General features: G+C 32.6%; 2 protein-coding genes across 4 annotated transcripts; both read right to left on the bottom strand.

The window, feature by feature from the left end:
• Positions 1–648: 648 nt before the first annotated feature.
• LOC143045827 (interferon regulatory factor 1-like) lies at positions 649–13,072 on the bottom strand. Of its 3 annotated transcripts, XM_076218612.1 has the most exons (9): positions 12,608–13,071; positions 9,389–9,556; positions 8,759–9,117; positions 7,503–7,584; positions 6,861–6,968; positions 6,532–6,572; positions 4,088–4,148; positions 3,231–3,283; positions 649–2,805 (listed from the first exon to the last, which is right to left on the bottom strand). In XM_076218612.1, the coding sequence occupies exons 1-8, from the start codon at positions 12,846–12,848 to the stop codon at positions 3,246–3,248; spliced, it is 1,098 nt and encodes a 365-aa protein (XP_076074727.1). In that variant the 5' UTR covers positions 12,849–13,071; the 3' UTR covers positions 649–2,805; positions 3,231–3,245. The 3 variants fall into 3 exon arrangements, with proteins under 3 accessions (XP_076074727.1, XP_076074728.1, XP_076074726.1); XM_076218613.1 differs by lacking the exon at positions 3,231–3,283 and having other exon boundaries at positions 12,608–13,072; XM_076218611.1 differs by lacking the exon at positions 649–2,805 and having other exon boundaries at positions 3,230–3,283; positions 4,088–4,150; positions 6,531–6,572.
• A 2,272-nt stretch (positions 13,073–15,344) lies between these two features.
• Positions 15,345–21,840, bottom strand: LOC143045825 (uncharacterized). Its single transcript, XM_076218609.1, has 10 exons — positions 21,692–21,840; positions 19,683–19,948; positions 19,093–19,287; positions 18,741–18,856; positions 18,175–18,313; positions 17,667–17,771; positions 17,325–17,377; positions 16,971–17,070; positions 16,312–16,403; positions 15,345–15,877 (listed from the first exon to the last, which is right to left on the bottom strand). The coding sequence occupies exons 2-10, from the start codon at positions 19,927–19,929 to the stop codon at positions 15,845–15,847; spliced, it is 1,080 nt and encodes a 359-aa protein (XP_076074724.1). The 5' UTR covers positions 19,930–19,948; positions 21,692–21,840; the 3' UTR covers positions 15,345–15,844.
• Between the last annotated feature and the right edge of the window lie 4,243 nt (positions 21,841–26,083).

Below are 26,083 nucleotides of genomic sequence, written 5' to 3'. Positions count from 1 at the left end.
CATAAAATCTCAAATACCTTCAATGCAAAGATGTACAGGTAGTATTAAATCAAAGAGGAATGTCTTCAAAATTAACGTTCTTCCCAAGTTTGACGGAAATATTATCCAAATTCCTAATCTATTCTCTGTCTTTTAACAGTGGTTTACCTAGGCAAGAAGGCCTACTTTAATAATTGCAATATACATACAAAATATTTTTTTATGAATTTTTTTTTAGGTGAATGATATGATATATAGTCTGGAACTTTATAATGTTGAGTTGTATCTTGTAAGCAATGAGAACCACTGGTGAAGATTATCCCCCCTTAATTACAGATTGCACTGTGGTATGCAACTTCCATCAACATCTGTAAAAAAAGTAAGACAGCATTCATTTATGCATGGTATAGTTGACAGCTACTTCAGTATTGATGATGCTTATTTTTTGTTTTGTCACCTGCAACACTCTGCAGGAGATATAAAATTACCTGGTGTCCCCCAGCCCCAATCTTGTCCAATTTTCTTGAAGTTAATACATACAGCATTTTTCTGATGGTTTCCAAAATTCATGCAGATCTACTTTTTAAGGAGTTACAAGATTGTATCAGGCAGGAGTTTTTACTTCTAAAAAAATATCTCAAATATTCCAATTAAATACAAAAAAACACAGAAAAAAATATATTTAATGAACAAATAGATAACAGATCATAACAAATGATTATTGCTGCTGTAAGGATGAAGTCCACCATTAATACCTGACTGTGGATGAAGTAAGCTATCCAAGTAATACCCAAGACAAAGGTCTGGGCCAAAATTAATCGTATTTATGCATATTAGGTAAAAAGCTTCTTTATATTATTTATTGGAAACCAACTTGTAATCACATCATTAAAATTTAAATGTACACACATAATAAAGTTAACAGTACTAAAGGAATACAAATGAGATGTGTATTTACAAGAGACAAATGGGGATAAATAGAAATTAACAAAATTATGCAAGTTCACAAAAAATTCAGAAAAAAAACCCTAAACAAAAAAAAATTATCTCATAGACATCTTTTGTTGACATTAAAGAATGGAGAAATACAAGAAAATTCTTATCTATATCTCAAATTTACAATAAAGTAGTGTACAGGTACTCATTGATTTGGAAATGACTAATCAATTTAATATTTTAACACTATTAAAGTTTCTAATAAAACCGACATAAAGCTGGTTTCAATAAAGAAATAAGAACATAATTTAACTGTAAACTAGTATCCTGACAAATATTAAATTTGAATTCCTTTAAAGGTCAGCCAAATCTGTGATTGTCCACAGAGCTTCTTGTCAAAGGTTTAATAGGTTTGCTATTAATAAATGCTCTCCAGAAACTTTGATTTTCATAATTCTTTTTATCTATTTTAAATTTGATCTTTTAATTTAAACTTTCAAAAATTAATCCAAGATATCATACAAGATCAACAAAAATGCCAGTTCAGTTAGCTGACTCCTCAAAGTTTTCATACAGCCCTTTCCCTTGTTTAAACCTTCGTACTCTGAACATGTTCATCTGTTTCTACAACATATAATTACTTTGCAATGTAAAGGTTTTAAAATGTTGTTTAATTTTAGTGCATGACATACACAAATGTATGAAAATAGTTTGATTAACCTTGAATTAACTTCAAGCCTTAATCTTCATAGTAATGTTAAACCTTAATTGACTTCAAATATCAAATTTTCAGATTTCACAATATCTTTTTAGTATACTCTTCAACAAAGTATGGACAGTTTTGGAGATTCTTGGGGGTAATGGCTTGCCACATATGCCGGGGCGGATCCAGCCATTTTAAAAAGGGGGGGGTTCCAACTATATGTCCCCATTCAAATGCATTGATTGTCCAAAAAAAAAAAATAGGGTTCCAACCCCCGGAACCCTCCCCCTGGATCCGCCACTGATATGTCAGGTATAATGTTGTGGAATTCTCATCTTTCCTGTACAACAACATTCTAATTAAATATCACAGATAACCAAAAAAGAGATCACTGAAGATTGAGGACTGAAAAATCATGTTTCACATACAAGTTGTCTTGTGCCAATCAACTGCTTATCACATCTTACAAATCATCATCCATTCTTGTTCACATCTAACTAATCTTCATCCACACTTGTTCCATCTAACACATCCACTCTTGGTCACATCTAACAAATCGACATCCACTCCAGATCACATTTAACAACTCATTGTCCATTCTTGTTCACTTTTAACTATAAATCATCTTCTACTTTTGTTCACATTAACAAATCGACATCCACACTTGTTCATATCTAACACATCATACACCCTTGTTCAAATATAACAAATAATCCACTCTTGTTCACATCTAATTAATTATCATCTGCACTTGTTCACATCTAACATATTATCCACTCTTGTATACATCCATCAGAAATATTGCCTTCAACTCTTGTTTACATCTTGCAATTATCTTCCTCTTTATAGGCATCTTACAGACTTTTTTCACTTTTGATCATTCACTCTTTTGATAACATTTAACAAATTATTTTCAAATCCTTGTTTCACGTCTATTGAATAACAATCCATGCTGGTCCTTGCTAGTTCATGAACACATTAACAAATTATTTCCCTTTCTGTTTTGCTTATTCTGTTTTAATGATAAATCATAGTAGTGTCATCAACTCTTCATATAATCATATAAACAAAATTATCTTCTTCTTTAACTTTTACCAAATATTCTTCCACACCAATTATATAACATGTTTTAAGATCTTTAAACCAATCAACTTTGATTTAATTCTCTGTTGCTGTAGATGTGTTTCCTGAAATAGCAAATTTCATTAATTCGTAGGTTTTGTCAGAGACGCTACTTAAACAGATTTTATTTTTTTCACTTTCAGTCAACATTATTTTCGGTGTAAGTGTTAATTTGTACTAGGTTCGATTTAAAATAAAATAAAAATACTCAGCAACCTAGCATTTTGGCCTGCTTTCAGCATTCTTATAAAATTGAGATGTGCTAAAGAGACAACAATCTGACCAAAGAGCAGAAAACAGCAGAGGGCCACCAATTGGTTGTCAGCACAGCTATAAAATCTGGCACCAAGAATCGGCCTTCAGCTGACACAGAAACAAAAATAAGAACTAGTTCAGGGAAAATGAGCGCAACACCAAACTCGGAAACATATATAAACAAAAATTAAATATACATTTCAAGGCAATGCACTGGATAATTCATAAAACATACCTTCGATTGTTGGCTTCACAAACAGGTGTATTCTGGTGAAGTGCCTGTGGAACCTACAAAAACAAATTTTTATGAAGCTTCATGTTGTGTATGCCAAGATTCAAATGCATTGATCATCCCAAAAAGGAGAAGTTCCAACACCAGGAACCTATCAATGGAGACGCCACTGGGGAGGCGAATTTTTTTTTCCAAATTTATATTTTAAAAAGATTTATAAGTCTTCCACAAAAAACGGTTTTGTTTGGTCTGAACATGTAGTATAAGATAGAGCTATTTGTGCTCTGTAAAGCTTAATTAAATCCATTAAAAAGAATAGCCTGCATTAATGAAAATTTTATATTTAGGATTTTTCAAGGATTACAATGGAATATGCTTGTGAAACAAATCTGTTTTGCAATTGTAATCAATTTCTGTACGAGATGGTCTCCGACTGGTCACATTCTCCATGTGCCTTTCCAAAGCCAGGGTCCTGAAGTCCAGTGGTTGACGTGTGTTGCTGTCTGTTATAATTGTTTTCCATTTTAAAATGGAATTGGCTTACAAACTGTATGGTTTTTGCTCATTGTTGTAGTATGTTTGGCTACGACGTGTAACGTTAGTTATTAGAAGTGAAAGTGCTAGAGCAAAAGTTTATACTTAGATCTAGATATAAACATCAGTGAAAAACTGAACAAAAGTGTAAAGGAACAAAATTTCTTTAAATGTCGACCATGCTTATTGTAAGCCGCTGCAATGTCAATTAAGCAAATTTTAAACCTGGGACTATTATACTAATATATAAGAGTCCCAAGTTCAAACCGATGAGTAGACTTGCATCCTATTAAGATTTTATTATAGCAAACATAGTTTACACCTACCTGGGACTGAACAATCATCACCACTGGAGTCGTTGAGGAATGTACCTATACCAGAAGGCTCCTAAAAAAGTAAAAGTCACCTATGATAATTCTAGAGAAAACCTTACAATGGAGAAGATTCAGAATAATTAAGTCGACCTTCGTTAAGGAGGTATTGCAATTAATGATTTAACACTAACTAGTGTATCATATGTAGTCGTTTGCGAGGCGGACTTTCGCTGGATTCCCATTTAGAAGAACTTTTTGGTTTGGATTCTAAATTACAAAGTGATTGAAAAGACATCGCTGATTCATTCTAGATAATGGTCAACAGGAGGTTGTTATATGCTTTGTTGTCAGTTATTTTATTCCATGATTGTATGCAATGGCAGAGACATAATATGTATTATATCAATTTATATGTCTCTGGTAATGGTAATGGTAGGGTGTTTATTTATTCTGAAGTAAATAAACATTATTTTATGAGGCTTATACGGGTATATTTATAAGATAACTAAATGTCTTATTATTGTCCCAATTACTTGAAGTGTTCAATCATTGTATCCGATTTATATGTTTTTGTGGGCCCTGTAATTTGGAATAAGAATATTCTATTCTATTCCATTGTACTCAACTTCAATTATTCTTCAAGTGCAATCAAGCTGCCAATAAGACTGACTATACAACTTTGTAATTATCTGAAGGCAGCAATGAAGATACATCGTATTAGGTGTGTTGTTTTCTGCTGTTTATTGTAATATATGTTTTGATTGCCATGGTATGTATATGCTTTTTGCAAATAAACCCATTCATTACACAGGATCACACTGATACAAATTCTGGTTATCCTAATATCTAATAGTATAGATACTGGATTTTAATTACTTGTAGTATAAATTATAAGTGGTATGATTTCCAATGACACAAATCTCCACAAGAGACCAAATGACACCAAAATTAACAATACGACTACTCATGTTGCAAATATATAAGACACACATATTGCCACAACGTATGACTCCCATGTTGCCACACCATATGACTACCCATGTTGCAACAATGTATGACTACCCATGTTGCCACAAAATATGATTACCCATGTTGCCATAACAAATTACTACCAATTACCACAACATTTGACAACCCGTATTTCCACAACATGACTACCAACATAGCAACAACATATGACTTCTCATGTTTCCATAGTATACGACTACCCGTGTTGCTATAGTATATGACTTACCATATTGCCACAACATATTAATATCCATGTTGCCACAGCATATGACTTCCCATGTTGCCACAACATATGACTACCCATGTTGATCCCCCATGTTGCCACAATGTATGACTACCCATGTTGCCACAAAATATGATTATCAATGTTGCCACAACAAATTACTACACATGTTACCACAACATTTGACTACCCATGTTGCCACAACATGACTACCAATATAGCAACATTTGACTTCTCATGTTGCTATGATATAGGGTTACCCATGTTGCTATAGTATATGACTTACAATGTTGCCACAACATATGACTACCCATATTGCCATAACATATGACAGCCCATGTTGCCATAACATTTGATTACCCATGTTGCCATAACATACGACTTACCATGTTGCCACAACATATGAATATCCATGTTGCCGTAGCATATGACTTCCCATGTTGCCATAATATATGACAACCCATGTTGCCACAAAATGGGACCACTCATGTTACCACAATATATGGCTACCCATGTTGCCATATAGCATACGAGTCGACTATCTATGTTGCAACAACATATGACTACCCAAGTTGCTTGACATATGACCACCCATGTTGACATAATTGTAATTATTCTACCATTATCAATAGAAATATTAAAAATATATGTATTTTGTCTTCTTACATCGCCATCAACAAAGGAATTTCAGTGGAAATCATGTCCGGTTATTCAATACATTCTGTTAGTTCTCAAGATTTGGACAAGTATGAATAAAAAAGATGTCCATAGGATACTCGTCAACAAGACAACAATGCTTCAACACACACACACACACACACACACACAAAACGACATCCAAAGAGCAACACATGGTCTTCAGCAATTGACACATGTGTATTCAATGTCAAGCTCTTAATTAGTCGGAGTATAAAAAATCATGTATAAATATAACAGACTATCAAGGGTCCGTCACCAGATTATACGATATTCCCGGAAGGAAAAATAACATTTAAGTTAAAACTTTAGACATCCATGCATGCATTGAATGACAAATTCTTGGCTAGAGACAGAAAAACAAGTGGACAGATATAGGAACATGTGGCGCTATTTATAGTGATCAACCCTTCCCAATTATTCTCGAATTAATAAACAGAAATGGCGACTGGACGAACGTGGCTTTTGGACATAATTGCACCATACATTATTTTTTAAAACACAAGAATGTGAGAAGATGTCAACATACCTTAAAATCACTTGAAAAGTTGCTGGTAAAAGTTTTGGTATCTGTAATAAAGGATAATGAGTTGATGCAAAACATATCATTTAGCATTCACTGTAAATATATAAATAAATAGTAGAATTCTATTATTTTGTGAAAATATTTATGAGTAAGTTTTATTTTGTGATAATATTTATGAGTAAGTTTTATTTTGTGATAATATTTATGAGTAAGTTTTATTTTGTGATAATATTTATGAAATAAGTTTTATTTTGTGATAATATTTATGAAATAAGTTTTATTTTGTGATATTTATGAAATAAGTTGAGCAGTCCTTTATCTTTGAGACTAACCTGAATCTATTGCACTTGGTCCTGTAAATCCATTAATACACCCTGAAGTTTGAATCATTATAAACCCACTCATATGGTTGGGAAAAACTCCTCGGTCTATTTCTATCTCTGAAAAAAAAATTATACTATTTAATTATAACTTTGTATCAATTTTATTTCATTAGAAATATAAGAAAAATATGCAAACTAATTTTATTAATAAATTTATCTGACAAAAAGGAATAGATGTTAGAGTATTATTATTTATGTAAGTTGAAAAATACAATGGTATAAAAATCGTTGGTTTTATTATTATTTTTTTTTATTTTAAAATTGAAATTTAAAAATTAAATTAAAATCTACCTCAAAAATCTACACAGACAATCAACATCCTGAACTGGCCAGCCGTTTCAGAAGTGCTGAAATTGACCAATTTGGCGATGACGAGAATTCTGAAAAATTGCAATTTTGCATAGCCATTTCCTCAACATGTATTCAATGCAATTGTATGCTATTAGAACAGTATGTGCTTCACCGCCTTGCACAATTGTGGAATGGTGTATTGAGAAACTGTAATTGGAGTCGTCATTTGCTTGGAAATAAAAATATTTTATTATTTTTAATTTAAAAGTCGGGAGTAACAACAACAAAGTGTATGCTCACCAAAGTTATCTCCAAGTGTTGGTTTGAACGGCAGAGTGATTTCTGTAACTTCAGTGTCTATACGTTCCTTTTTTATACCATCCTAAAAATATTGGGCAACATTATTAAATAAGGAAAAATGTCTACTTCCACAAGAAAATTTGAATAAAAATGCACTTGATCCTTTGCCTTATTTAGTTTTCAAAATGTTCTGACCATATCATTATATACTAAAACGTGAGTAAGAAACCAACATGATAACAAAGGGATATAATATTAAACTTTTTATCAAATAAAAAAAAAAACTTGTAACAACTAACATACATGTAAGTAGGGCAAGTGATTTTCAAGAAATAATCTAGGAAAACCAAAATGTTATCAACCAATCTCGACATGTTGGTCATAGTTTTGACAGAATTTCATAAAATGCTCTTTGCTTTTTTGAAAAAGTGCGTTTTCAATAACTTAATCTAAAAGAGTCGTATTTGAACTAGCAACTATTGATATAAATTAAAAAGGGCATTAAAATAGCTGACAACTTTTCCCGAAAATTAAAAAAAAACAATAACACCACAGTAGTTTTACGTACACCAGTTTTTGTTTCTTACATTTAACAAAACTTCTTGTGTTCATGTTTGCTCCTTTTTTATTTTATTTTTTTATTTTTGTTTCCTGCAAATCAAATATAAGATCCTCTGATCTTTCGGAATTAAAATGAATTCATTTGTATCTAGGTCACATTTTCTATAAATTTTAGAAAATGACCTCAATATGAAAACCCATGTAGATGAGGATTGGATTAAAATTGTGGGAAAATTGGCCCTTATACCTCCTTTTGAAATGACTTTAGTATAAAGAGCACATGCCAGCGAAGGATTGGATTAAAATTGTGGGGAAATTGGCCCTTATATATACCTCCTTTTGAATTGACATCATCACAAAAATCCCATGCAGAAGGATTTGGTTAAAGTTTAGAGGAAATTGGTCTATACCTCCTTTTAAATTGACATTATTACAACAATCCCATGCCGGAAAAGGATTGGATTAAAATTTTGGGAAATTGGCTCCATAACCTCTTTTTGAAATGACGTTATTATAAAAAGCCCATGCATGGGCGAAGGATTGTGTTAATATTTTGAGGAAATTGGCCCTTACCTCTTTTTGGAGAAAAAAAACACCTACCCGTTTAGTTAGGGAATTGGGGAAATTAAGGGGTTCACATCATTATCTTCTGTATTTTATGTCTAACTTGAATCTGATCTTTTCTGTCAACATACCAGAAGAATGTTGAAATCTAGTTGAGATGTAGAATCTGGTAGTGGTGAGATTTGATCTTTGGTTGATTCTTGGAATGCTGCGTGTTGTGGACTGTATTTTAATTTACTTGATTTTACATCATTTTTCTCAATACACGTGTACTTCTTATAACTGGAATGTTTAGTAAGATCTTCATCCATCTTTCGTTTCTTTGCATCTCTAGTAATGCTGTATTCAGGAGATGAAGAGGACACATCATCATCGCTCGTGTATTTCGTCGTGCTTGATGGCGAGGATGTTATACAACTGTCTGCACTATACTTAGATGATATGTCAGATTCTGATGACAACTTTCGTCGTCTGTACGGCCGGCGTCCCTCTAAAGTAAACAAAAAGTGAAAATTTTTATTACGCTGTGAATAAAATGAGGCCTGTTCATTCATAAATTGGATAACAAAAAATTGGAGGCATACAAAACTCTCTTCGATTAAAGTTAAACATTAGACATTAGACATTAGACATAAAATGTATAACCCATAAAGTCTAAAAGCTATGTTAGAATTATTATTTGTATATGCTGAACTTGTATACTACTTCATCTTAAATGTAAAAAAAAAAAAAGAGTTAACTTGAACCATGTAAGTACCCACCACACTCTTTCTGTTTGTTATCATCCACAAACTGGTACACTCTGGTACATTTACTTTCTCTGTCAGTTTTCCTGGGGGCGACTTCTTTGACGTCCGTCAAACTATGCAATGCACATCGAAAGTTTGCCTTCCATTTCTTTGGATTCGGCTTTCCTTTTTCAAATCGTCCTGTAATATCAGAAAACAGACCATTGAAGTATTATATTGACAATATAATACTTCCAGGAACAGACTAAAGACTATACTTTTTTTAAGTAAAAGCAGCCATTGTGAGCATTTCCACTGAGTTTGTATTTTGGGGAACACTAGAAGGAATGCTAGACAATAAAGAGGGGTTGTTGTCTTGTTCGCCTCTTTTTATTTTTCATTTGAAACATCCTTACAAATGTTTCAATATACTAATTATATTATATTAATTCTTTTCAAAATTTTGGACATACGAAATTAAACCATTTAACATATTATTCTTTATAATATATACAATTTTCATTTTGTAATAAATACTTATGAAGACTATGTCACTATGTGAAAAAAAATATTTATTGTAAAAAAAAAAGCATTCAGTTAATTATTTCCATTTTCTTTTCCCTTTTTCTTGTGACAGTTTTTAATAATTTTGATAATATTTTTTTAAATTCTGTATTTTTTCTTCAACACTCTCTTTTGTCACACCCGTGACAAATACGTTTTTGGAAAAAATACATTTTTTTCAATATATGTATTCCCTCTTATTGTTGCGTCAAAGTGATAACCAAACTAGTGTTGTAAAAATGTTAGGAGGATTTTCTAAATGGATTTTCTAAATAAGTTTTTTAAAACAATTTTTTTATTATTTGTTAAAACGGAAAAAATTTCAACAAACCGACCGATGTCAGCTATACAAATGTGCCATCTGGAAATATTTATACATCGAATATTAGGAGAAAACTAGATATTAAATATCTGGTGGTCATTATTCTGTATTTTTATTATGAATATATTTCCTCGGAACATGAAATAAAGGCAATATGATGTCTTCGACAGAATATTGAAATAAGCCTAATTTTATAAATAAAAAAATGGAATACTGAGAATTTCTATGAATTAATCTTTATTTTGTTTTGCAGCACAAATTGTCCATTATTGTAATGAATTTTGAAAATTTCAATGGAATACTGAGAATTTCTATGGATTAATCTTTATTTTTTTGCAGCACAAATTTTCAATTATTTTAATGAATTTTGAATATTTCGTCCAGTGTCTCCTAAACTAAACATTTTGATTAATGGAACCCATATTTTGCGGCTTTTTAATTCCTGATTTTAAATTTTCAAACAGAAATTCCGTTTTGAAAATTTAAGAATAAGAATAAAATCGAATAAAAAAATAATAAAAAAATAGAAAATATAAATAAAATAGTGTAGAAAGATCATTGCGAGCAAAAAATGGTCGACAAAAAAAATTATGAAGTTCAACAAATTGTAAAATAAAGATCGATTCCCTGAATGAAGGTTAATTTCAACTGGTATACAGATGATATACAAAATGTTACCTCAAATATTATTTGGACAGACCAAACTTTAAGGAAAGTACAAGATGTACTTAGGTGCACAAAAAAGCATTCTTTTTAAAAACAAAATAAAATAAAACTGTTCTTTAGAACCTGGCTCTATTTTTTTTAAATTAGACAGAATTGCATACGCCAATTTTATGAAAATTAGAAAAATCAGAACTTGAATATATGAATGGATATCTGATAATAATCTGGAAAAAATATTTGACATTTATAACCAAAACAGTTTAGTTTCAATCTTAGACAAAGGTTAAAAATCGCACTTACCCGTAAATGTTTTGAACTAGAAAATTATGTTTTGAATTTTTAAATTCATCGTTTCAACTGGACGAACTTGAAAGGACTTTTTTGGCATTACATTTGGTTTACTTAAAACTTTGAAGGCACCTACAGGATCACATTATTCGGACAATCCGATGGCATTGTCTCTAGTAAAAAATAGCAAATAAACATTTGATAATTGTTGGGTTTTTCAGAGACACATGCCTGTAAACATATCCTGATTGTTGTAATTATTCAACATATTCTTGATCATTATTAAAATTCATTGTTTTAAGGACTTTAAATAATAAATACATTTTATTTTATTATTGTGTCACATACTGATTGAACATTATACAATGAAATATTAAAAATATACATTAAAACACTCAGTACCCAGTCATAAGATTGGCTTATGAGACACATATCTACAAAACATTTAACATTTACACATATATATATATATGTAAATATAACATTTCAAGCCTTTAATTAGTTTCAAGATTTGTGACGAACCGTCGGATTGACTAGTTCAGTCAAATATGCACATTTGTTTAAGGTTTTATGCTTTTAAATACATCTTTTCGTATGATATCGTGTTTGAAGATTGGGGAGAACAAACATTTAATTTAAAAAAGGGGGTCCTTTTTTATATTGGTTTGATTTTTTTTCAAACAGATGGACACACTTTTCTTTTCTTTTTCTCAACTACAATTATATATAAAAAAAATAATCTTAACCAGTCAAAACTGAATATTTCCCCCATTTTTTATGAAGTAAAGGGTGTGATTATTCTTATGAAATCACGTCTTTATCATCTTTTCCCCCCTGAATCCGTCACTAAATAATGGGGATGGATGTTTATTTAAATGCATTATGTATATTTATTTAAGGGACTTATTTGATTGTTGCTAATCTTCTAAGTCAATTATAACCTCTCCCCTTTTATGTTTAAAATGGTTGTTCACTACGGATAAGACCTATGAGGTTATCATATTTTCAATAAAGGTCGTTTGTTTATTCATTTTATCATTTTTTGACAACAATTTTGACAAAAGAAACTTAAGACTCCCCCTTTTTTTGCAACATATCTGGGAACGGATTTGTGGTAAATGGCAAATACTTGTAGTAAAGGACGTACATTTCCTTTTTTGTTGTATTTATCGTTGAGGTTGCTGTCTCATGGACGTTGGTATCCATATATCTTTTTTATTCATATATATATAATACTTTTGATATCCCGAGAAAGTATAAACAAAGCATGTACGAGAAAGTGACATAACCAAAACAATGCTGAGTGTATGAGAATGTACGTAATATTAACCAGAGCATGGACGTGAAAGTTATATCAACCAAAGCATGTACAAAAAGTTATAATCATAGCATGCACGAGAAAATTGACCTACCTGTGTGTTTAGCCCATCTCTCAAACAAGTCTGCATCCTTAGTTTGATTCCAGCCATGTCTAGATCCATGTCTCCATGGAATTTCAAATATTTTCATTTTCTGGTCGGTCCATTTTAGACCATCAACAGATCTATTGTTAAGGAGGTTCTCGAGCCATGGTCTCATTCGCTGTCGTTCAACAGGTCTTATGGGTCGTGAGGACATTTTAATCGTGTTGTCGTGTGTACATGCACCGCACATGTGGGGAAATATTTGTATTAACGTTGATAAATATATTTGTGATCACATTGATAGGAAGGAGTTTATCGTTTAGAATTTTCAGTCAATAAACATACAGAAAATTAACTTTCTGTAATACAAACAAACTTTACAAAAACAGAAGCGCATTTTTATAAAAGGAGTCTGATTTCCGGTAAACTACATTTGATTTCTAGAAAACCTATCTGGTCGAGACAGATAACTATGCAATTTGACCTGACGTAACTCATGCATAATTAGCATGTTAAATATTACATACGTATACATAGAAATGACACGTGAGATAGGTTTAAAGCAAAGTCAATATATATACCTTCGACATTATTATATTTTCTCAACAGGATAAATATAATAGGACATGCTGCATTGTTTTGTTTTGTTCAATGCCAATGCCAATCGATATATTATAAAACGCATTTACTCTGGGACTGTAATATTAACTGTCCCAGATGTAATGTGGTGTATTTATAATGTTTAAAATATACAAGTGCAACTCATTTGTTATTTATATTGTATAAAAGTAGGTAAAAGTTTTCTTCGTCGTCAAACTCTTTATTCAAAATTAATAGAGTTTTACTTGATGCTTAACTAGTAGAATCAAAACTAATCGCATATTGATTTATTGGCCAACTTTTTCTTTAAATGTGTTATTTAAAATGGATAATTTGTTCGATTATTTCCTTTCAAATGCATCGAATATTCCGTCTTTTCATCAAATAAAATTGAGAATGTAAATGGGGAATGTGTCAAAGAGAAAACAACCAGACCAAAGAGCAGAAAACAGACGAAAGGCCATGCACCAATGTGTCTCATAATACTTAAAACCCGGCACCTGTAGATTTCCGCAACTTACGTTGAGCTCGTTAAAGAAAGTTGCAATGCAATAGCAGTATAGAACCCAATATACAAATCAGCCAGAGGCGGATCCAGCCATTTAAAAAAAAGGGGGGTTGTCCCAATCCAGGATAAAAAGGGAGACGTTCCAACTATATGCCCCATTCAAATTTATTAATCGTCCAAAAAAAGGGGGTTCCAATACCCGCACGACACGCCCCCTTTTTCACACTGCATTAATCTAGAGCTGCTAGATTCGTACTTTTTACTACTGGTTTTGGTGAGAGAAAAAAAATACTTTCAAAGTTGTCAAGAAAATGTAAAAAGGTAGTAAACATGCTATTTTTGTATAAAATCTGTGAATTTTTATGTTAACCATTGTGTTCTACTTGTTTAAATCTCGTACAATCACTTACTTAAATTAAGCGAGAATTTCCGTCTCACCAGACGGTGTAATGCACACCCATTGTTTCATTAATGTTTAAGGAAGGATGTGTATATATATATATAATATCCAGATGAGCTGCGGGATAAAATTAAGTTGGCTATGCAACTTATTAGTAGTTAAAGACTCCCATGGAAGGTCAAGGTCGTTATCATAGGCGGATCCAGGGGGGACTTATATATCAAACTACAGTAAAACTGACAAACTGCGACTTATATATCAAACTACAGTAAAACTGACAAACTGCGAATTATATATCAAACTACAGTAAAACTGACAAACTGCGAATTATATATCAAACTACAGTAAAACTGACAAACTGCGAATTATATATCAAACTACAGTAAAACTGACAAACTGCGAATAGAATAAGAATATGATATCACCCTATAAAATCCAAATATCACCAAATTCAAAGATTTGCACATAACTGCTGCGCAATGCACTTACGTATGAGCAGTTGAAGTTTGTGTATGGTCAAGTTTTTTGTAACAATCGGTTTAAGTTCTATTTTTGTTAATAGTCCATTTTCGTAAGAAGACGTTGTGCCGAAGGATATGGATTCCTTATTTGTTATGGAATATTTCAATACATTTGTTCAATTTAATATTCCAGGTGTACGTTAGGTGGTTTCAATGTGTCGATTAAATAATTTCATCCATTGATTTAGAAGGAATTCTTCCCCACAGCCAGGAGTATATATAAGTGATTGTAAACCCTGCTTTTTCGTTTAATAATGTTTCATTTTTGTAGAGGGTTTTTGCTCCTTTCAAAAACCACAACTATGAAGTCCTTTTCCTCATACTGAATGGATGTTTTTGGTGGTAGTAGTAGCACGCAGCATCAATATTTCAACTACATGAATACATCTGTGTTAGGGAGGAAAAAGAGTAACCTAGCTCTCTCTCTCCTGCAGGTAAAGAAAAATCGTAACAAGTTACCAAAACGAATATTACTTTGATTCCTTTCTTGATTGTTTATGATCTAATCACCAAATGCTTATTAAGTTTGGAAGCGGTTAAAAAGTTATCAAAATGCTTGTCCTTATGGAATGTGTGTATGTGTTAGAAATGTTGGTATAGATACGCATTTGCTATCTGTAGGGACTCTGTACATTTCAATTTTCATTTTCTTTTTACAATTGTTGTACATTTCAATTTTCATTTTTTTTGGCAATTGTAAGAAAGGGAAATCAAATATTTTGAATAATTTATTGATACTACATTTTACTACACTTTTGCACCACGAATGATAAAGGTCCATTGTCTGGTCATATCATCGTACTATGATACATGAAGTGCTGGTCCTTTTATGACTAGGCAGAATGAAATATTCACACATTGCACAAGTTAATATGACGATTATGAATAATGAATATAATAGTATCATCATCACACGTTAATATCCAATTCAGATGAATAAAAAACTACAGCAAATTATAAATCGTCCAATGCTGTCCTTCTCCGTGCACAACTCCCGAATCTCCGTATTCATACGTTTGTTTAATGACTGCTTGCCCGGAGGTAAAATGAATTCAAACTCTCAAGTATAAGGTCAAGTATGACAAGGTGAAAAGTCATATTATTGAATTGCTATATATCACAGAAGTCTCTCTTGTGATAGCACGCCTTATAGTATACAGTCACATACATGTGTAACATTTGATTGTCTACGATACCAAAGTTAATCACATCAATGTTCATATCAATGAAAGATCCAGACATGTGTAACCCTGAAAATATAATAGACAGCATAAGTGTATGTCAACAAAACTTGAGACATCATACATAACAAAAGGAGAAATAGACATCTAAATTTAACCATTATTGCTTGCAAATTTTCATTTTCCTTACTTTCCCATTGGTATATTTAATTGTTGAAATGAATATCAACAAATAAACCCACACTTCATATAAATTGTCTCTCTTGACCGATCCATTCTGTCCTCTTTCATATACCAACTGCTATTCTGTTTTCAATGTTTTTATTAAATACTCCAGCTATCTTCTATATCTACATCGCGAATCTTTACGTATCAGCTTTCTCGCCAAGCCTCCATCAAGCTGCATGCACTCAAATTTCATTTAGCCTCTTTTTTCCAACCCCCTTTTCCCTCAATCTTGAACCCTCTTTAGAATACAATATAGTAAGTGTGTATAAACTTACCATATCACCACCAAACGTGATTTGTTGTGTAACAACGTTTTCTGTTTCATTTATAACACAACCATCTAACAAATCCTGATCCATGTCTTCGCCTACAAGATAAACATCACAAAACTTAACAGCTTTTAGAAATGAGATGTTATATGGACATCTATCACATTTCAATGCTTTTTCATATTCTTTTACAAATTAAGGGATAAAATATTTAATATACAGGAAGAACAGGGGCGGATGCAGGAATTTTCGAAAGGGGGGATGCTAACCCAGGGCAAAGGGGGGGTGCAAAACATATGTCCCGATACAAATGCATTGATCGGCAAAAATAAAGGGGGGGGTGCGCACTCCCGGAACCCCCCCCCCCTGGATCCGCCACTGAAGAAGAACCTATTTTTTTTTATAAACATCTTTTGAGAAAACTTACAGTTAATGTTAAGGTAAAGCTAACGCCATTGAAAGATATCAAAATTACTTAATAATAAAGTTGAACATGAACCCTGTTATCATGTGCAGTCCTTGATCCTCTTCTTAACACTCTATATGAAAACAGTTACCTGCACAACCGCGGGAATGATGGTTCTTTGAATTCATAATCACAAGGGGTGTGATGGATAAGTATAAATACAAGAGTGGTGTACACATGAGACAATATAGTTACTTACCAATGGTAACATCAGCTGCCACTGATGACCAAATATCAATTGGTTCATCTTTAATCTCAACAATCTCTCTGGCTCCAGGACTTTCTACATTCAAAATTAACTGAAAATATATAACAACTGTTTAGAAATATAGCATTTGGTCTATATACAGTCCTTGGCAAAAGCATTTTAAATGAATTGATAAAATTTATGTGCAAAAAATGTACTGAGTATTATAATTTGGCTTTATATTAACATTTCTGCAAAAGAAGCTTAAAAACGTTTTTGATTCCTGAAACTTAAATAAAAAAAAATAATCCCAAACCATGCAAACAAAATAAGTTAATCAATGTAATGGCATGTAATGAAAAGTACCTCAACTAATTCTTCCTCCGTCATATCACTCTCTGTACTACAATTGTCATCATCTGAAACGGAAAAAAATAACAATATATTTTTAGATAAAACAGTTTCAAATAAATCATTTTAATTAAAATAATTAAAATATTTTTTTCAACAAAGCAATACTTCTAGACAATCACGTATCTATATATTTGAACAAAGCAACCCTCCTGTAGGCAATCCCACGTCATATAAGAGGTCCAAAGTTTTGGTTTTGCTTTTCCTATTTCAACCACTTGACTTTTACCCCAATAATTGAATATCAAAGAAAAAACTTCTGCTTCTGACATATTTCAAAATTGACAATATTCTTACCGCTTTGTGTATTATAAATAGCCATAGTGGTGTCCGGTAATGTAATATATCCTTGATTATAGGTAAAATTATGGCACTTGTTTTCAGGCTTGAAAATGGATAAATCTGAAGAAGAAAAAGGAAAAAAGACGTTTAAATCACAACAAACTAACAATGACATACAAACAGAAAAATTGTTTTGTTCAGCCTTTTTTCTGGTAAAATTAACCCATGGTTTCTTAATCGATTTTCCCTCTAAATAAATACCTAAGATATTATCATGTTTACATTACATCATTCAAGGACAAACTAAAATTTCAGACCTAACAAGTTTTTTTTTTAAAGTTTTTAAAAAACTATATGAACTGACAATTATCTTTTCATGGTGTCAAATTTCCTCTACTCATGTGCAAGTACGCGCGTGTCTACGGATCACTGGGAATTATACACACAAACCTTAACACAAGAAATAAAAATCAGATACGATTACGTACGATGTTGTCACTTGTTTAAGACAGAAATTACGTACCAGATTCTCCACAAATCTTTTCAAACACAGGAAGTTCATTGCTGTCTGTTGAAAAGCGACTATACCGTTCTGAAATCAGCTCTGGCTCAGAACCAGAGGTCGATACTTCATCTGAATCTCGTCGTCTTGGGGACTGGCACTACAAATAAAAAAAATCATATACCATATATTTATAAGTAACAAATATATCGTTATAGTCGTTTGTGATAGGGGGAATGTTTAAATAAGCATCTAAAGTACTGATTTTTTTCAAGCAAATAATTGGATTGTCGTCTAAGCCATAGGCGGATCCGGAGGAGCTGGAGGTCCCGTCCCGGTCCCCTTTTGTGAGAAACATTTGTTTGGTTATATAGGGAATCACTGAGACATTACTGAAGTGGGCCAGTCAGTGCCACCTCCTTGCAAAAGGTTCTGGATCCGCCACTGTAAGCCTAAACCTCAATTCAACACTGGAAAGACCGAACATGTCCTGTCAAGAAAGAAATTTCCTTAAGCTGTTTTTGAATTTCATATTTTCTAGAATCAAGTTACTAAGTAGTTTATTTATACAAAAACTATACACATACCTCATCAGAATCCTCCGACATTTCCTCCTCGTCCTCATCCGACTCACTGTCGGCAAAACGACGACATGGTTTATCTTGCAGTCGTTTAGATGCTCGTTTAGGGGAACTTTCAGTTTCTGTAATTTAACATGTATAATTATCAGTAATTACAATTCATGACATTATTTGTAAATTAAATATATATATATCAGTGATGCTGCATTTGTAAAGGGTGTTTAATTAAGTGTGGCAAACTCTTAAAACAGTGGTACAGAAAGATTGTGACCTACAGAAAAAGAGGCAATACATATTTCGTAAGATTTAAATTAATTCACTAAAAGCTAATTTAATATATATTTGTAACTATAATTACCTCTACACTGATTGTTTTGTTTTCTCTTTAATTTCATTTTCTTTTCGTCTAGAAATTTGTAGATTTTAAACGCATTGTTTCCCTTCCTCAGACCCCTATCTTTCAATTCCTCAACATCGGGAAGGCTGTTCAAAGCACAACGGAAATTAGCTTTCCATCGTTTAGGATCTGGATCGTCGCCGTCCATGAATTTCCCTAAAAAACGAGTAAAACATATTTCTTCCATCTTTCTGAAGTAATTCTTAAACAAAAAGTTCCCATTTTAAGTTTCCAGTACATGTAATGAGATAATCTCTCACTTAAATATTGGCATATTTTTGAATTGGACTGTTTTACTGTATTAATTACTTCAAATTTTGTATATAGACCAGATCAGACCAAGTACACATTTTCTAATTATAGTAACTATGATGCTGTCTCTGAACGTGAAATACAAAGAGTAAGCAACTACGCATCATGAGAACTGTGCAAAGGAAGAAAATCACGTTGAGCAATCAGGTATGTGTATAGGGAAAATATTCTGAGAAAAAGTGCCTGTGGTAAAATGCAACATTATAACTATCCGCACTTGCAAATACCAGAAACAATACCTGTATGTCTGGCCCAACGTTCAAACAAATCAGCGTCATCACGTGGATTCCAGCCTTGTCTTGCTGCATGCCTCCATGCAATCCTAAATGTAGACTCTCTTTTCGACTCCCACTTGACGCTCAGGACGTCCTCATTTAGTAACAAGTTGTACAACCAAGGGCGCATTTTCTGTCGTTCAATTGGCCTGATAGGCTTCCTTCCAGCTCCAAGTGAATGCCGACTGCTTCCTTTGTGACTCTTCTTCATTGTTGTGATTTAATTTAAACTGAAACGTAAAATTGAATTGAAGTCTTACTGCCAATTTCAACTATTTACCAATAAAGTAAAGCTGTGCTTATTTATCAAAACTTTTAAGATCTTACTTATGTGAATCATTTATAAATAAAAAAATAACGAAACAAAGAAAACCCAATGACATTAAATTTTTAATTGCAAATGAAAATTATTTTCTGTTAAAATATGCATGGTCTTTGCACAAAGGTTGGTTACCAGTGTAGTGCGATACGTCAATCCTCTCATCCCATCCCCACCCCCATACCTAAATTATTTTTTTTGCATGCTCAGCTAAACAAACTGATGTAAATATAGATTTTTTTTATGTATCCGTTGACAATATTATGCACGCACAATAAAAAAAATACCTGCCTATTTAAACTTCCAGTTCTCAACCAGGAAGTTTTTACCGACCAAAGTCGGCCTTGATAACAATAAAATCTATAAATTTAAAAGCTGGCTACTTGCCAGTTTACGTTAGTGTTTGTTAAGATATAAAATGCTTAGTCAATAAAATATATCGGCCAGAACAGATCAGATGACAGTATTGTTAAGTCACCAGCATAGCCTAAATAGGTTTAAACTTCCACGTATGGTATAGTTGAGACGCAAAAACATGTATAAGTAATACATGCTTGTATTATTAATACCCACCATTGTTTACACGACATAATCGTTGAAATAAATAGTAAATGCCTCCATGAATTTTTCATTTTTCAAAAACTATCGAATATGAACATGCGATAACAACAATTAAAGGTGTCATATCTAAAAAAAAATTATGTCTTTATAAATTGCCACAGGTATATAGTATATCCCCACATATGAACATACGAAATTAATGTTTCACTTCTGACCGACTTGTTTAGATTATCAAGCCATGTTATACAGAATAAGAATATTTATTATTCCAATCAAGGGCCCTTGATGGGCAGCATAACATGTACACATAAAACTATACATCATGATTTGTAACAGAAAAACATTTTTATAAACTAAAATGAAACATTAAAAAAAAAGTTCAGACAGATGTTATTATCTTCATGCTATAAAAATCATATACATTTAATTCCAGGCAGGATCAGAACCATAAAATCATTACAATTATCATTGTTATTACATGTAATGTTAGAGCATATTTGACACGTCAAGCTTATTTCAAAGAGCGTGAAAGGACCATTTTTCGACGTGACAAAATAGTTTTTAAAAAACACTGGCGGATCTAGAAATGTTCATAAGTGGGGGCCCACTGACTGCCTAAAAGGGGGCGGGGGCGCACTCCAGTCACGCTTCAGTGATTCCCTATATAAGCAACCAAATTTTTTCTAAATCCGCCTCTGAAAAATACCCCTCAACACATTAGAATGTCAACTCAATCATGTTGTTATTGCTAGAATGTTTCTTAAAAAACCTAGAGAAAACAGAGAGTTGTTTTTTCTTAACTGTCTTCGTAGAATGCATCAACCAGTCAGGCCAAAAATTAAGAAACTAGACAGTAAATGTAACAAACTGCATCGATTGTATACAGTTCGAGCGAGCGACTGAAAAATATCATAAACTGAAAGCAAAACTTAAAAGGTGTTTTCCCATCTCTAGATGGGGATTTTGTTTTCTCTATGCCGAAGTTTGCCATGCTTATTTATTAAGCAAACTTGCATGTTGAATATATATAAGCAGTATGCCAAAAACAAATAAAACAAAGACATTTTCAGAGTTATTGAATAAAATTTCTTACCTTTTAGCTAAGACGATTCTATTGAAAATGTATACTGTCTGATTTAAACGGCACTAAATATATATGAATAAGATCATGTGACCTCTTTTCGTCTATTCCGAGAATTTACATTGGGAAAACACAGTTTATTTATAGATCCTAATTTACAGTTTACCTTTAAATAGAACTTATGGTTTTCTGAAATCCATTTTTGTTGCTAAAAATAAATGCCACGACATTGATATAAATAGGTAATGAATTTCCCAATCGGATTGCAACATCTGGTTGGGCAGGAGCATGTAGAGTGTCGTCGATTCATTATATATTTCATTTTCTGATCAATAAACATTTTCATTATGTTTTTTAGATGCATATGATGGTTAAATATTATTATAAATATACTTTGTGGGAATTTTGGCGACTAATTTTACTGAAAATTGCAACCCGTTATTTTTGTATTCATTTCATTATTTCACTAAAAAGGAGTCTTTAATTTTGAATTTTCTTGGACAACTACATGATTTCTAGAAAGAGTACTCTGGAGGCCTTACACATGCATTATGTCACAGACAATGAACTAGATATAAATGATACTGTATTTGTAAATGGTGTTAAATTCAGCCGTTGGTTCCCTTCTGCTGTTGTCTGCTCTATGGTCGGGTTGTTGACGCTTTGACACATTCCCCATTTCATTCTCAATTTTATACTCTTTTTTTATCTGCCTGTCTGCAGTGCGATATTGTTGTATTTATTGTGTTGTGTCATCTGCTTCAGCAGTAAACATTATTCTCAGCTACAAAAAGACAGAATAAAATCAGATTGATTTGATAATTTTGATAAAAGGCGTCTACTTGAATAACTATGACGACTCGGGATAGTATTTTGAATTTTCCTTTGAATTAATATCAATCTATTTTGTTTTGTTCCATGAAATGAACCACAAGTTTTTAAAGTATTTTCAGATTCAAATAATTAAATGATCATGAATTATTGTGCATATTGTTGTTGTACAAAATGATAGATTCTTGAGTTAGATTAATAAAATGCTTATTTTATCTTAACTTTATATAACAAATATACTGAAATTTGCGCGTCGGATAATTTTCCTGAAGATTGGATGATCAGGTTATTGTTGTGAAAATTTTAAACATGTTTCTTTTATTTAAAACTTTGGAAAAATGAATAACGCTAGTCTCTAATAAATAATCAAAATGAGCATGGTCAAGAGTAACGGACATATGGTCTTGCACACCAGTGACCTGTCTATCCAAATATAGTCACAAACACTCGAATAGGGAGGTAATACACTAGCTCCACGGGTACGTCGGAGCCCTGAATGAATCTGCGTTTCAGAAATTGGGCATGGAATCCGAACCATTTCATTGGAGCTCAGATCCCCAAACTATTGCTCAGAGAAACCATGAGGTCTTAATCATCTGAAGCACAACAACATGTTGAAGCCTGGGAGCCGGGGTTAGATATTGTGGTTCAAATTCCATCGAAGAAATAATATAAGTACTTTAAATCCAATCTAAATTTTTTTAAATCCATCTTTCTATGGGTTAATTACAACGGATCAGATTTATAAATAGCAGGCAGACATTATTCAACAAATGCATTTTCTGAAAATACCACTACCTTCATAGACATGTTAGATTTAAACAATAAACAATTTTCTTACATTTGATACATACATCATGACTTTCATTTGCGAGGAATGGTAAAATAATAACTATAAATGGAAAAAATCTGCGTATATGTTTACGTTTTAAAAATACAAAATAATTGGGTTGAAGATATTTTTAAACATTAAATCCTGATTAAACCAAAACTATGTTTTCTAAAATTTCGACATGTTACAAATATCCCTATAAGTGCAAGTCATTACACCTATGATAAACTTTCGGTGGTCACGCAAAATGAATCAACAATGCTATACCTCACTTTGATTGTTTGCGTAAACTTAAATACCGTCTATCTCGATACAATTTAGAAAAAAAACTGTACCTTGTTTATATTCGACTTATTTTATGGACTAAGTGTTTTCTCATCCCTTGACGTCCGTCTTTTTCGTCTTCGTCTGTTAACTTTTACAAAAAAATCTTATCCTCTGTAACTACTGGGCCAAATTTAACCACACTTGCATTTTGGCTACAATCATCATTAGGATATTTTGTTAAAAAATTGTGTACGTTGACCACGCCTGCTAACAAACATGACAGTTACTTATCGTCTACATACACCAAAAGTTTCATCCAAACTCTCATTACTCCAAGTCGAGTAAAGTCTCACCCCAAACAACATCAAAACCAAGTATAAAATATATTTTGCATCCTATTAAAACTTTTTTTCATTTTTAGCTCACCTGGCCCAAAGGGCCAAGTGAGCTTTTCTCATCACTTGGCGTCCGTCGTCCGTCGTCCGTCGTCCGTCGTCGTCGTCGTCGTCGTCGTCGTCCGTCGTTAGCTTTTACAAAAATCTTCTCCTCTGAAACTACTGGGCCAAATTTAACCAAACTTGGCCACAATCATCATTGGGGTATCTAATTTAAAAAATGTGTCCGGTGACCCCGCTTACCAACCAAGATGACCGCCATGGCTAAAAATAGAACATGGGGGTAAAATGCAGTTTTTGGCTTATAACTCAAAAACCAAAGCATTTAGAGCAAATCTGACAAGGCCAAAATTGTTTATCAGGTCAAAATTTATCTGCCCTGAAATTTTCAGATGAATAGGACAACCCGTTGTTGGATTGCTGCCCCTGAATTGGTAATTTTAGGGAAATTTTGCTGTTTTTGGTTATTATCTTGAAGATTATTATAGATAGAGATAAACTGTAAACAGCAAAAATGTTCAGCAAAGTAAGATTTACAAATAAGTTAACATGACCGAAATGGTCAGTTGACCCGTTTAGGAGTTATTGCCCTTTATAGTCAATTTTGAACCATTTTTTCGTAAATCTTAGTAATGTTTTACAAATATCTTCTCCTCTGAAACTACTGGGCCAAATTAATCCAAACTTGTCCACAATCATCATTGGGGTATCTAGTTTAAAAAATGTGTCCGATGATCTGGCCAACCAACCAAGATGGCCGCCATTGCTAAAAATAGAACATAGGGGTAAAATGCAGTTTTTGACATAACTCAAAAACCAAAGCATTTAGAGCAAATCTTACGCAGGTTAAATCGTTCATCAGGTCAAAAACTATCTGCCCTGAAATTTTCAGATGAATCGGACAACCCGTTGTTGGGTTGCTGCCCCTGAATTGGTAATTTTATGGAAATTTTACTGTTTTTGGTTATTATCTTGCATATTATTATAGATAGAGATAAACTGTAAACAGCAAAAATATTCAGCAAAGTAAGATTTACAAATAAGTCAACATGACCAAAATGGACAGTTGCCCCCTTTAGGAGTTATTGCCCTTTACAGTCAATTTTAACCATTTTTCTTAAATCTTAGTAATCTTTTACAAAAATCTTCTCCTCTGAAACTACTGGGCAAAATTAATCCAAACTTGTCCACAATCATCATTGGGGTATCTAGTTTGAAAAATGTGTCCGATGACCCGGCCATTTAACCAAGATGGCCGCCACAGTTAAAAATAGAACATAGGGGTAAAATGCAGTTTTTGGCTTATAACTCAAAAACCAAAGCATTAAGAGCAAATATAACGCAGGTTAAATCGTTCACCAGGTCAAAATCTATCTGCCCTGAAATTTTCAGATGAATCGGACAACCCGTTGTTGGGTTGCTGCCCCTGAATTAGTAATTTTATGAAAATTTTACTGTTTTTGGTTATTATCTTGCATATTATTATAGATAGAGATAAACTGTAAACAGCAAAAATGTTCAGCAAAGTAAGATTTACAAATAAGTCAACATGACCAAAATGGACAGTTGACCCTTTTAGGAGTTATTGCCCTTCACAGTCAATTTTAACCATTTTTCTTAAATCTTAGTAATCTTTTACAAAAATCTTCTCCTCTGAAACTACTGGGCCAAATTTATCCAAACTTGTCCACAATCATCATTAGGGTATCCAGTTTAAAAAATGTGTCCGATGACCTGGCCAACCAACCAAGATGGCCGCCATTGCTAAAAATAGAACATAGGGGTAAAATGCAGTTGTTGGCTTATAACTCAAAAACCAAAACATTTAGAACAAATCTGAAGAGGTAAAATTGTTTATTAGGTCAAGATCTATCTGGCCGTAAATTTTCAGATGAATCGGACAACCCGTTGTTGGGTTGCTGCCCTTAAATTGGTAATTTTAAGGAAATTTGATGTTTTTGGTTATTATCTTGAATACTATTATAGATAGAGATAACCTGTAAAAAGCAATATTGTTCAGCAAAGTAAGATTTACAAATAAGTCAACATGACTGAAATGGTCAATTGACCCCTAAGGAG

This window comes from Mytilus galloprovincialis, chromosome 9 (assembly GCF_965363235.1).
Source record: "Mytilus galloprovincialis chromosome 9, xbMytGall1.hap1.1, whole genome shotgun sequence".
Classification (NCBI taxonomy): Eukaryota; Metazoa; Mollusca; class Bivalvia; order Mytilida; family Mytilidae; genus Mytilus; species Mytilus galloprovincialis.
The sequence above is the reverse complement of the archived record's forward strand: the minus strand, read 5'-3'. Positions and strand labels throughout refer to the sequence as shown.

Excerpts from the sequence above, each read along its gene's own strand:
- LOC143045827 (XM_076218611.1), bottom strand. The coding sequence starts at position 12,848 with ATGTGCGGTGCATGTACACACGACAACACGATTAAAATGTCCTCACGA. Across the intron at positions 9,118-9,388 it reads TAACAAACAGAAAGAGTGTG|AGGGACGCCGGCCGTACAGA; the intron begins GTGGGTACTTAC and ends TGTTTACTTTAG. Across the intron at positions 6,969-7,502 it reads AACACTTGGAGATAACTTTG|AGATAGAAATAGACCGAGGA; the intron begins GTGAGCATACAC and ends TTTTTTTTTCAG.
- LOC143045825 (XM_076218609.1), bottom strand. The coding sequence starts at position 19,929 with ATGAAGAAGAGTCACAAAGGAAGCAGTCGGCATTCACTTGGAGCTGGA. Across the intron at positions 17,071-17,324 it reads CGGAGGAAGAATTAGTTGAG|TTAATTTTGAATGTAGAAAG; the intron begins GTACTTTTCATT and ends ATATATTTTCAG. Across the intron at positions 15,878-16,311 it reads TCACGTTTGGTGGTGATATG|GGTTACACATGTCTGGATCT; the intron begins GTAAGTTTATAC and ends TTATATTTTCAG.